The 12350-nt window shown below is 39.0% G+C and overlaps 1 protein-coding gene across 6 annotated transcripts in view; it reads right to left on the bottom strand.

Moving 5' to 3' along the window:
• Positions 1–12350, bottom strand: part of MAPK14 (mitogen-activated protein kinase 14) — an 86384-nt gene that overhangs the window by 24942 nt on the left and 49092 nt on the right. For all 6 annotated transcript variants that reach the window (XM_008994330.5, XM_035295467.3, XM_054253927.2 and 3 more), the window contains 5 exons: positions 11296–11407; positions 10563–10592; positions 10186–10233; positions 8654–8768; positions 7998–8069 (listed from right to left, as the gene is read on the bottom strand). In XM_008994330.5, the coding sequence (XP_008992578.2) occupies positions 7998–8069; positions 8654–8768; positions 10186–10233; positions 10563–10592; positions 11296–11407 (377 nt within the window). The remainder of the gene's footprint in view (positions 1–7997; positions 8070–8653; positions 8769–10185; positions 10234–10562; positions 10593–11295; positions 11408–12350) is intronic.

Raw genomic sequence — 12350 nt, 5'->3', positions numbered from 1 at the left:
GTTTTTATAGTTTTGAGTTTTACATTTAAGACTTTAATCCATCTTGAGTAAATTTTTGTATAAAGTGTAAGGAAGGGGTCCAGTTTCAATTTTCTGCATCTAGCTAGCCAGTTCTCCCAACACCATTTAATAAATAGGGAATCCTTTCCTCATTGCTTGTTTGTCATGTTTGTTGAAGATCAGATGGTTGCGGATATGCAGTTTTATTTCTGAGATCTCTATACTGTTCCCGTGCTAGCTTTGGGGTTTGTTTGCCTTGATTCTCTAGTTCTTTTAGTTTTGATGTTAGAGCATCAGTCTGAGATCTTTCTAGTTTTCTGATGTGGACATTTAGTACTATAAATTTCCCTCTTAACACTGCTTTAGCTTTCTCCAAAAGATTCTAGTATGTTGTCTCTTTGTTCTCATTGGTTTCAAATAACTTCTTGATTTCTCCCTAATTTCATTATTTATCCAGGAATCATTCAGGAGCAGGTTGTCCAATTTCCATGTAGTTGTGTGGTTTTGAGTAAGTTTCTTAATCTTGAGTTCTAATTTGATTGTGCCATGGTGTGAGAGACTGTTATAATTTCAGTTCTTCTGCAGTTACTGAGGAGTATTTTGCTTCCAATTATGTGATCCATTTTGGCCTAAGTGTGATGTGCTGACAAGGAGAATGTATACTCTGTTGTTTTTGGGTGGAGAGTTCTGTAGATCTCTATCAGGTCCAGAGCTGAGTTCAAGTCCTAAATATCCTTGTTAATTTTCTGTCTCAATGATCTGTCTAATACTGACAGTGGGGTATTAAGGTCTCTCACTATTATTGCATGGGAGTCTAAGTCTCTTTGTAGTTCCCTAAGAAGTTGATTTGTGAATCTGGGTGCTCCTGTATTGGGCATATATATTTAGGATAGTCAGCTTTTCTTGATGAATTGAACCCTTTACTACTATGTAGTACCCTTGTCTTTTTTTATCTTTGCTGGTTCAAAGTCTGTTTTGTCATAAAACAGACTTGCAATCCCTGCTTTTTTTCTGCTTTCCATTTGCTTGGTAAATTTTCCTCCATCCCTTTATTTTGAGCATTGGTATATCTCTGAATGTTAGATGGGTCTCTTGAATACAGCATACTGATGGGTCCTGACTCTGTATCCAGTTTGCCATTCTGTGTTTTTTAATTGGGACATTTAGCCCATTTACATTTAAGGTTAATATTGTTATGTGTGAATCTGATCCTGTCATGGTGCTAGCTGGTTATTTTGCAGACTTGTTGATGTAGCTGCTTCATAGAGTCATTGGTCTTTGTACTTCAGTGTTTTTTGCAGTGGCTAGTTTTTCCTTTCCATATTTAGTGTTTCCTTCAGGAGCTCTTGCAAGGCGAGCCTGGTCATGGTGATGAATTCCCTGAGCATTTGCTTGTCTGAAAAGGACTTGATTTCTCCTTCACCTATAAAGCTTAGTTTGGCCAGATATAAAATTCTGGGTTGGAAATTCTTGGCCCTCAATCTTTTCTGGCTGAGAGGGTTTCTGCTGAGGTCCACTGTTATAGTCTGATGGGCTTCCCTTTGTAGGTGACCTGGCCTTTCTCTCTGGCTGCCCTTAGTATTTTTTCCTTCATTTCAACCTTGGAGAATCATGACTGTGTGTCTTGGGGTTGATCTTCTCATGGAATTTCTTACTGGGGTTCTCTAGAGATTTCCTGAATTTGAATGTTGCCCTGCCTTGCTAGGTTGGGAAAGTTCTCCTGGATGATATCCTGAAGAATGTTTTCCAACTTGGTTCCATTCCCCCCAACTCTTTTAGGTACTCCTATCAATTGCAGGTTCAGTCCTTTTACATAATCCCATAGTTCTCAGAGATTTTGTTCATTCCTTTTCATTATTTTTCCTCTATAGCCTTGTCAGCAAGATGATCTTCAAGCTCTGAAATTCTTTCCTCCACTTGGTCTATTTGGCTATTGATACTTGTGGTTGCATTGTGAAGTTCCCGTGTTGTGTTCTTAATCTCTATCATTTATGTTCCTCTCTAAACTGGTTATTCTGGTTAACAGCTCCTGTAATGTTTATCATGGTTCTTAGCTTCTTTGCATTGGGTTAGAACATGCTCCTTTAGCTCAATGAAGTTCAATATTATCTACCTCCAGAAGCCTAGTTCTGTCAATTCATCCATCTCAGCCTCAGCCCACTTCTGTGCCCTTGCTGGAGAGGTGCTGTGATCATTTGAAGGAGAAGAGGCACTCTGGCTTTCTAAGTTTTCAGCATTTTTTCACTGATTCTTTCTCATCTTCATGAGTTTATCTAGCTTCGATCTTTGAGGCTGCAGACTTTTGGAGGGGTTTTGGTGGGGACCTTTTTGTTGATGCTGTTGTTGTTGCTTTCCATTTGTTTTGCTTTTAATAGTCAATCCCCTCTTCTGTAAGGCTGCTGCAGTTTGCTGGGGGTCCACACCAGACTCTATTCGCCTGGGTCCCTCCTGTACCTGGAGGTGTCACCAGTGGAGACTGCAGAACAGCAAAGATCCCAGAGGGTAACCAACCTGATGCCAGCAGGAATGCTCTTATATTAGGTGTCTGGCGACCCCTGTTCAGGGGTCTCACCCAGTCAAGAGGCATGGGCCCACTTAAAGAAGCATTCTGGCTGCCCCTGGGTGGAGGAGGTGTGCTGCACTGGAGGGAATACCACTCATCCAGACAGCCTGGATTCCTAAGAGCCAGCAAGGGGAAAGACTAAGTCTGATGATCTGTGAAGACCGTGGCCGTCCCTCCCACCAGGGGCTTCATCCCAGGGAGATCAGAATTCAGTTTGTAAAACCACTGGCTGAAGTTGCTGAAATTCCCATAGAGAGACCCCACCCCATGAAGAGGTCAGGGTCCAGGGTCCAGCCTAAAGAGTCAGTGTGGCCATGATCTGCCACCACTGCTCTAGGGTTTGCACTGTGGGCAGAATGGAGCTTCAGCAATGACAGCCAACACTCCCCCAAGGAATTCAGTAGTCTTAGGTAGTCTCTAGTCAAGAGGCCCCCAAGAATCTGCATAGCTTTCTGATTGGGACCTAAGGCCCTGGTGACATGTGCTTATGAGGGTGATCTCCTGATTCACAGGTTGCACAGATCCTTGGAAAAAGAGTGATTTCCCGGACAGGGTAGCACAATTACTCACTGCCTCCCTTGGCTGGGGATGAGAGCTCCCCTTGCCCTGTGCAGCTCCCAGGTGGGCTGTCGCTCCACCCTGCTTTTCCCCACTTTCCATAGGTCACGCCAACTGCCTAGTCAGTCCCATTGAGAGAACCTGAATACCTCAGTGGCCAGTACAGGATTCCTTCCCTGTTTTCATTCTTCTCAGTGGTAGCCTCTGACTGTGGTTATTTTTAGTCAGCCATCTTGTCCCCTCCCTGGTATTTCTTATGTCTTTAAAGGAAATCCAGGAATTGCTAACAACCAAGTACCAAAATAATCTTTCAAGAAGGAGACTAATTACAAAACCCAAGAAAAAGTAAAACAGGAAGACAACTTGAAGAGATCTAAAAATGCATAAACCAGTACTACTAGCCATGTGTAATTAAGTTTAAATGTAATCTAAATAAAATTTTAATGACATTTAAAATTCAGATTAAAATACTCAGAAAACTTTGAATAGAAGGGGATATGGTTTGGATGTTTTGTCCCCTCCAAATATGTTGAAATGTGATCCCCAATGTTGTAGGTGGGGACTGATTGAAGGTGTTAGGGTCTTGGATCCCTCAAGAATGGCTTGGTGCCCTCCCCATGTTAATGAGTGAGTTCTTGCTCTATTAGTTCATGCAAAAGCTGGTTGTTTAAAACAGTCTGGCATCTCTCCTGCTCCCTCCCTTGCCATGTGACATGCCTGTTCCCCCTATTGCCATAAGTGAAAGCTTCCTGAGGTCCTGACCAGAAGTAGATGCTGGCACCACGTTTCTTTTACAGCTGTGTAACTGTGAGCCAAATAAACCTCTTTTCTTGATAAATTACCTAGTCTCAGGTATTCCTTTATAGAAATGTGAAATGGACTAATACAGAAGAAAACTTCCCCAACATGATAAAGGGCATTTATAAAAAACCAACAGCTAACATCATACTCAATGGGAAAAGACTGAAAACTTTCCCCCTCAGTCAGGAACAAGACAAGGATGCCTACTTTCACTGCTGCTATTCAGCATTGTAATGGGAGTTCTAGATAGAGCCATTACACAAGGGAAAGAATTAAGAGCATCTAAATTGGAAAGGAAGAAACAAAACTTTCTCTATTTGCAGATAACATGACCCTATATATAAATATAGAAAATCCCAAACAATCTAGACGAAAACTGCTAGAGCTAATAAATGAATTGGGCAAATTCACAGGGTATAAGATCAACAATCAAGAATTAGTTTTGTTTCTATATACCAACAATGAACACACCAAAGAAACTCCATTTATAATCACAGCTAAAAGAATAAAACACCTAGGAAAACATTTAACCAAGGTGAAAGACTTTACAACTGAAAACTACAAAACACTGCTGGAAAAAATTGAAGACTTAAATGGAAAGAAAGCCTGTGTTCATGAACAGGATGACATAATAGTGTTAAGATGTCAATATTACTTAAAATGATCTAAAAATTTGACACAATCCCTATCAAAATTCTAAAGCCTTTTTTTTTTTTGCAGAAATAAAAATGCCAGTTGTCAAATTCATATCGAATTACAAAGGACCCAGAATAGTCAAAGTCATCTTGAAAAAGAAGAACAAAGCTGGAGGACTCACACTTCCTGATTTCAAAGCTTACTATATAGCTACAGTGATCAAAACAGTGTGGTACTGCCATAAGGATAGATATATAAACCAATAGAATAGAACTGAGAGTTCAGAATTAAACCCACACATGTATTGCTAATTATATATACCAAATTTCTAAGAAACAAGTAAAAGGTGAATGAAACAAAAAACGAAGGAGAAATCCTCGGGTACCATGTTGATTTGATGGGGGAAGTAACAGTCTCTTTATGCTGCAAGAGTAACTGTGAGGGTTAAGAACCACTATGCCAGAACACAAGTGACTGTACAGTTCAGGCAGGAAAAGATAATGGGAAACATTTTCCTCTTTTCTTCTTGTCAGGCAACCAAAGCTGTCTCTACACAGATGGCAACTTACAAGAGAAGGTTAAGTATATTACAAATACAAATCCTTTGAATTCGACTTTTACAATTCAGGAGAGAACATCTGTCTGAAAAAGAACCAAGTAGAATACAAACAAATTACTAAAACCAAAATTTTGAAATGAGTTCTGATGTATTAAAAAATGAATCCCCAAGCACAGTGGCTCATGCCTATAATCCCAGCACTTTGGGAGGCTGAGGCAGGCAGATCATGAGGTCAAATGATTGAGACCATCCTGCCCAACATGGTGAAACCCCGTCTCTACTAAGAATACAAAAATTAGCTGGGCATGGTGGCATGCACCTGTAGTCCCGCTACTCGGGAGGCTGAGGCAGGAGAATTGCTTGAACCTGGGAGGCGGAGGTTGCGGTCAGCCGAGATCGCACCACTGCATTCCAGCCTGGCACCTGGTGACAGAGTGAGATTCTGTCTCAAAAAAAAAAAAAATGAATCCCCTATTAAAAAGTTTAAACACTAGCTAGTTTAAACACTAGCTCACAGAAGAAAAAGATATAGGCACAAAAGGAAGACTTCCTTCGGGCAGAAAGTTAGCGTTTAAAAATTAAAAAGGTCATGCCATCAGGGAATAGACAGCTAGCTGCCTGTGAGACGGAACCATAAGGGCATAAGACCAACATTGCTTTGAAAACTTTTTAACACTAGTCTGCCAAGGGACCCATCCTTTCCTACCTGTCAAAACAAACAAACAAAAGACCATTAATGATTCATAGGTAGACAATACAGTGGGAGGTGTAGGGGTAATGTTTTGCAAAGGTCATTACTGAAGATGATGGCTAACATTTACTGGCAGGCTTGTCTCAGTACTTTCCAGTTATTTTTTTTTTTTTTTTTGAGGCGGAGTTTCGCTCTTGTTACCCAGGCTGGAGTGCAATGGCGCGATCTCGGCTCACCACGCCACCATGCCCAGCTAATTTTTTGTATTTTTAGTAGAGACGGGGTTTCACCATGTTGACCAGGATGGTCTCGATCTCTTGACCTCGTGATCCACCCACCTCGGCCTCCCAAAGTGCTGGGATTACAGGCGTGAGCCACCGCGCCCGGCTACTTTCCAGTTATTATCTGGCTGAATTCTTACAACAACCTTGTGAGTACGTATGATTATTATCATTTTATGGTTAAGGAAACTGAGAGGCACAGAGGTTAGAAAACTTGCTCAAAGTTACATAGCTGGAAATAAAAGAGCTAAGATCTAAACCCAGGAAGTCTGGCTCCAGAGCATGTGCTTAACCTGTATGCTATACAGTCTTTCTCCCTTTGCCACCTTCTGTGTCTACACAGGCATGGAGGTCTGTGACTGACTGAATGGGTAGCTGGAGATACAGACACAAAAAAAGGAAAGGGAGGAGGGAACAGGGAATAGCATCAGGATAGCAGCTATTCCAGAGGACAAACCAAGGATAGGACTCTGAGATAAGTACCTGAGGAAAGGGGGAAGTATAAATTTTCCCTAATTCTCTTACCTTGGAGTGTAATATGTGTGTGTGTGTGTGTGTGTGTGTGTGTGTGTGTGTACATACACATATATATATACACGCACACACACATATATATATATATATACACACATATATATATGCACACACATACATACCAAATTTCCAAGAAACAGATATAAGGTGAAGGAAGCAAAGGACAAAGGAGAAATACCAGGTATTAAACTAACTTAAAATCCAGAGGTAGGGAGTAATAAGGTAAGCTAAGTACAGGGAGCCTGAAGTACAGGGAGTCTGTATCAATCCAGTAACATTCAGAGAGAAAGAAACAGCTTTACCTAAGAAATAGAGGTTTTTTTCAGTTCATAATGAAAGTACATTCTCTGTGGCAGAAGACAGAACACAGGGGTAGGTATCATGGACATCATAGTCATTATAGAAGTATATCCCAAACTGTGAGCAAAGTGAACTGACATTCTGGTTTATAAACTCATCCATTTATTTAGGTAAGGGACTAAAATGGCTTTTACATCTCTAGGCATAATAGATCGGAAGTAATTGTAGCATATCTAACAGCCCAACCAAAACCACTTGAAGGCTAGTTAACTCAATTATATTTAAAAAAAAAATCCCCAAAACTAATTCTAGACATATGTTTTAACATTCTTTCTTACCTAAACATCTTCCATAAGTAGAACTGATGAGAGTTCCAATAAATCACATTTTCATGACATTATTACTAAACCATGAAACAAGCATACTGCAGATAGAAAAGGAGCTAAAATAAAGGGGCTATATAATAAACCATAAACTAGACGGTAAGTCTGGGAGTAAATTAATTGGTTTGGCTGCCATCTGAGATAAAGTTGTGCTGGGAAAAAAAAAAAGCACATGACAGGGTAACCTTGTCACTTCTTGCTTTTACTATTTGTTGTCAAAAAACAAACATAACAAATAAACAATATATCATTGCAGGTACCAAACATAGCCTTTTTGATACATAAAACAAACATAATAGCAAGACACCCTTTAATTATAAATGGGTATCTTGTACTCATTAAGTGTTTATACAAGTAAACTAAACCTGTCATTGGGATCCAGAGCTTTTCATGAGTATGCTCAGGTCTCAGAACCACTGTGGGATGATTAATAAGGGTTTGTTGCAAAAAGATGACAGATTTGAAGGGTTTTTCAGCTTAGGAGGAATTTTTTCCAACTCATGAAAGTAAACTGAAGCCTCTTTCTTGGCAGGGCAAGCTACTCAGTAAGAAGGGAGACCTCATAACATATTATCTGGACTATAAAAGCAAAAAACTGAGAGCCTTCCCTAGAGATAAGTAAAAGGAGTATACATCCATGGACACCAGAATACAAATAAGAAACAAGAATCCAAAACTTTTTAAAGGATACGGTCTGTGCCAGGAAACAATGTTCTTCCAGTCAACAGCTCGGCCATTATGCATCCCACTGACCAAATATCAACTGGCAATATTAAAGAGAAATAAAAGTACATGTGATGTCACTGTTATTATACTTGGCAACAAATAAAACCATAACTAGGAGTGAAATACTCAAATTACTATTTAAAACCTCTGAGCCTCAACAATCATTCTCATTTTTACAGAAATAAATGAGCTTGATCTTTACCCCACTAAAGGGCTGTTCAAAGGTGGGGTAAGTCAAAACATACTTAAGAGAAATAAAAAAAAAAAAAAAAAGGAGAAATAAGCTGTTCAAAAAAGGAGCAAAAGAATGGTAGATTCTTCCAAGTAATATTGAGGGGTTAAAATTATGGACTCTTTGTCTTCAGGTATAAATACTCAGAGAATAAATTCAAAATCTAAATAAATAAAAACCCAGTTGCTAAATCACGAGCTTTAAAAGCTGTATATAAAACCCCAATTCCCCATCTGAGCAAGTGAAATGTTTTCACCTGTAGGCTTTAAAAGGATCACTGAGGAAAGAAAAGATATTTCTCTCCCCTCCCATAATCTCTACTTCTGAGAATCCCAAATGCATCCAACATAGAATTAAATAAGGCCCTAAATAACCAGTGCAAGTAATACCTGTCTGGTTGTAATGCATCCAGTTCAGCATGATCTCAGGAGCCCTATACCACCTAGTGGCCACGTAGCCTGTCATTTCATCATCTGTGTGCCGAGCCAGTCCAAAATCCAGGATCTAAAGGGCAGAAGAGGAACAGACAAACTGTTAAGACTTATAAACAGGCAGGGGAAAACAACAACAACAACAACTCTGTTGCCTTTTTAAAAAGGAAAACAAGATAGCACTTTTATAAAGAGATTTCCTGGTCCATGCTTAGAGTGCATGGTAAACTTACAGTGAAAACTCAAAAAACTGAATTACAAAAAGCAAAACAAAAATGTCACTCCTTGGTATTTAATCAAGCGCAATGAGAACTTATGGCCATACAAAGGTTTGCACATGAATATTCACAGTTGCTTTACATAGCCTCATAGTCAAACTAAAGCAAATGTCCATCAGCAGGTGGACAGATTTAAAAATCCTGACATGTTCATAAAACAAAATACTATTAGCAATAAAAAGGAAAAAAACATTGACACAACAATACAGAATCATTACACTAAGCAAAGGCTAGATACACAAAAATACACACTATATGATTCCATGTACATGAAACTCCAGAAAAGATAAAACGAATCATAGTGTTAGAAGCAGATCCATAGTTGCTTTGAGCGAGAATTAGGGGTGGAAGGGTGGGGATTGACTAGGAAGGAGCACAACAGACTTTTTAAAGTAACAGAAATGTTCTTGGCCAGGAGCGGTGACTTATGCCTGCAATCCCAGCACTTTGGGAGGCCAAGGAGGGTGGATCACAAGGTCAGGAGATGGAGACCATCCTGGCCAACATGGTGAAACCCTGTCTCTACTAAAAATACAAAATTAGCTAGGCGTGGTGGCATGCCCCTGTAGTCCCAGCTACTCGGGAAGCTGAGGCAGGAGAATCACTTGAACTCGGTAGGTGGAGGTTGCCGTGAGCTGAGATCAAACCACTGCACTTCCAGACTGGGTGACAGAGCAAGACTCCAACTCGAAAGAAAAAAAAAGTTCTTTATCATAAATGTGACAGTTGAGTGGATATATAATTTTGCCAAACTGTACACAAAACGTTGCATTTTAATGAAAATTTTTTTTATTAAAAAAATGAAATGGAACAAAGCAAGTTCTAGAAATACTTGCTCTTTAGAAACAATTCACTTATCTTTTATTTGAATTATTTTGAGTGGATAGGTTTCTGCCATTTTTCCTCTTAGAAATCTATTTAATCTAGTTATCACCTCTTCAGCATTGCTTACTTGGTATTTGACTATTATCTTCCTTTATTATGATTAATATATTAAATTTCTAATTTATGTTAAAATGAAAACAAGTGATGCTACTTCTAAAGTAACTTAGCTTACTGAGAAATGTTTTAAATTTCAAACTCTGATAATAAAAACAATATGAATTTCAGATAGTCATGGCTCATAAATCTCCCTACGAAAGTTTGCCTCCTTAGTAGGAGGCATATAATCTCAAAGTAAAGCAAACAATGACTACTGTCTCTTCATTTTACCTTCAGCTCACAGTCTTCATTCACAGCTAGATTACTAGGTTTTAGGTCCTAGGAAACAAGTACAGAGACAGGATCAACTTTATAATGCATGATCAATTCTCTTCCTACAGGAAATAATGAGGAACTAGACATAAAAGACTTCATCCAGCTATCAAAAGACAATCTCCATCCTACAGTCAAAATTTAGTCCACGTTAGCCTTACATAGAAAAAAACCTATCATCTTCTTTCTTTAATCAGTCTAAACCTAGAGAAAAGTTGCAATCAATCAACATTTCAATGGTTAAAGTAAGTTTAGATTAGGACCTTGGCTAAATGCCATTCTTCCACCCTCACCCCACTTCCCCAAAATAATGTAATCAAAGACACAATACATACCCTGTGAATTATGTCAGCTGAATGTATATACTGCAAAAGAGAAAAAGCTCAAAGTTATTCCAACCTTCTATTGTCGTATTATATATTTGCTGCATATTTTCATGAATCAATAAGAACTACTAGTGTTAACAGTGAGATTAGAAATTAGCATAAGTAACTATCAGTATTGAGTACATTTACCATAACTATAATTTCCACAGCTATTGACTCTACTCAGTTGAGCTTTTAATCTATTTTCTGGTTGGTACTCTGGAGCTCAACAGAACTCAAAATGGCTAAATATCAAAGATAGTTTAATTTTAAAATACTGTTTACCTGCCCCTCCAATAAATAAATAAATTAGTCTTCCTCGATGATTTAAAACAAATCTCAACATTACACTGACCAGATATAAGATTACATCAATAAATTACTGTTTAGATATAACAATGAAGAGACCTTATCTTTTAGATATGCATACTAAAGTATCTATGGGTGGTATAATATGTCTAGACTTGCTTTAAAATAATCCAGGGCTTGGAAAATACAAAAGAAACATAATTGGCAATATGTCAATAATAACTGTTGTCAATGAGCGAATATGGCAGTTTATCATATATGACTTTTACTTGTGATTCTGTGTGTTTGAATTTTCCATAAGAAAAGTTGTTTACTTGTTTATTTGTTTAAGCCCTAAAAGGAGGGGGAAAAGGGAGAATTCATTTTTAAAAATTATTATTTATATTATCTGTACCTTTAGACCTCGGAGAATTTGGTAGATAAGGAACTGAACGTGGTCATCTGTAAGCTTCTGACATTTCACAATGTTGTTCAGATCTGCCCCCATGAGATGGGTCACCAGATACCTAGAAATTAGTGAAAAGTTACATAACAATCTAGAACCCCTAAGAAAGCTCTTATCTTCACAAGACTTTTGTAATTTTTGTTGTTGTTGTTGTTGAGATGGACTCTCACTCTGTCAACAGGCTGGAGTGCAGTTGTGTGACCTTGTCTCACTGCAACCTCCACCTCCTGGGTTCAAGAGATTCTCCTGCCTCAGCCTCCCAAGTAGCTGGAACTACAGGTGTGCACCCACCATGCTCAGCTAATTTTTGTATTTTTAGTAGAGATAAAGTTTCACCATCTTGGCTAGGCTGGTCTTGAACTCCTCACTTCATGATCCACCCCGCCTCGGCCTCCCAACGTGCCTGGCCTGACTTTTCTAAGTTTTTAAGAGAAGGCCACCCTTCCTTTAAAATGGTAGCTGTACCACAATGACAGTTAAAAGTTAACAACCATTCATTTTTTCTGGGGGGGGGGGTGTGCTGAGGAGGGGGCACCTCATTACCTCAGTTTCAACATCACTATTCTTTTTTTTTTAGAGACAGGGTGATGCTCTATCATGAGCACAATCATAGTAGCTCATTGCAAGCTCAAATTCCTGGGCTCAAGTGATCCTTCTACCTTAGCCTCCTGAGTAGCTAGAACTAAAGGTGTGCACCACTAGCCCAGCTAATTTGAAAAACAATTTTTTTTTTAAAGATTGGGGTCTAACTATGTTGCCCAGGCTGGGCTTTAACTCTTGGTCTCAAGCAATCCTCCCAATTCAGCCTCCCACCATTACTATTCTAACTTAACTACCTGCCATCTATTCTAAACATTTCATACTCATTCCTACTTGACATCTTTTTCCAGGTTACCTCAAGAAAAAAGAAAACAGGACGAGCTTTGTGGCTCACATCTATAATCTTAGCACTTTGGGAGGCGTATAGGAGTTTGAGATCAGCCTGGGCAACATAGGGAAATCCC

This window comes from Callithrix jacchus, chromosome 4 (genome assembly GCF_049354715.1).
Source record: "Callithrix jacchus isolate 240 chromosome 4, calJac240_pri, whole genome shotgun sequence".
NCBI classification, from domain to species: domain Eukaryota; kingdom Metazoa; phylum Chordata; class Mammalia; order Primates; family Cebidae; genus Callithrix; species Callithrix jacchus.
Note: the sequence above shows the minus strand (reverse complement) of the source record. Positions and strands in the feature narration are given on the sequence as shown.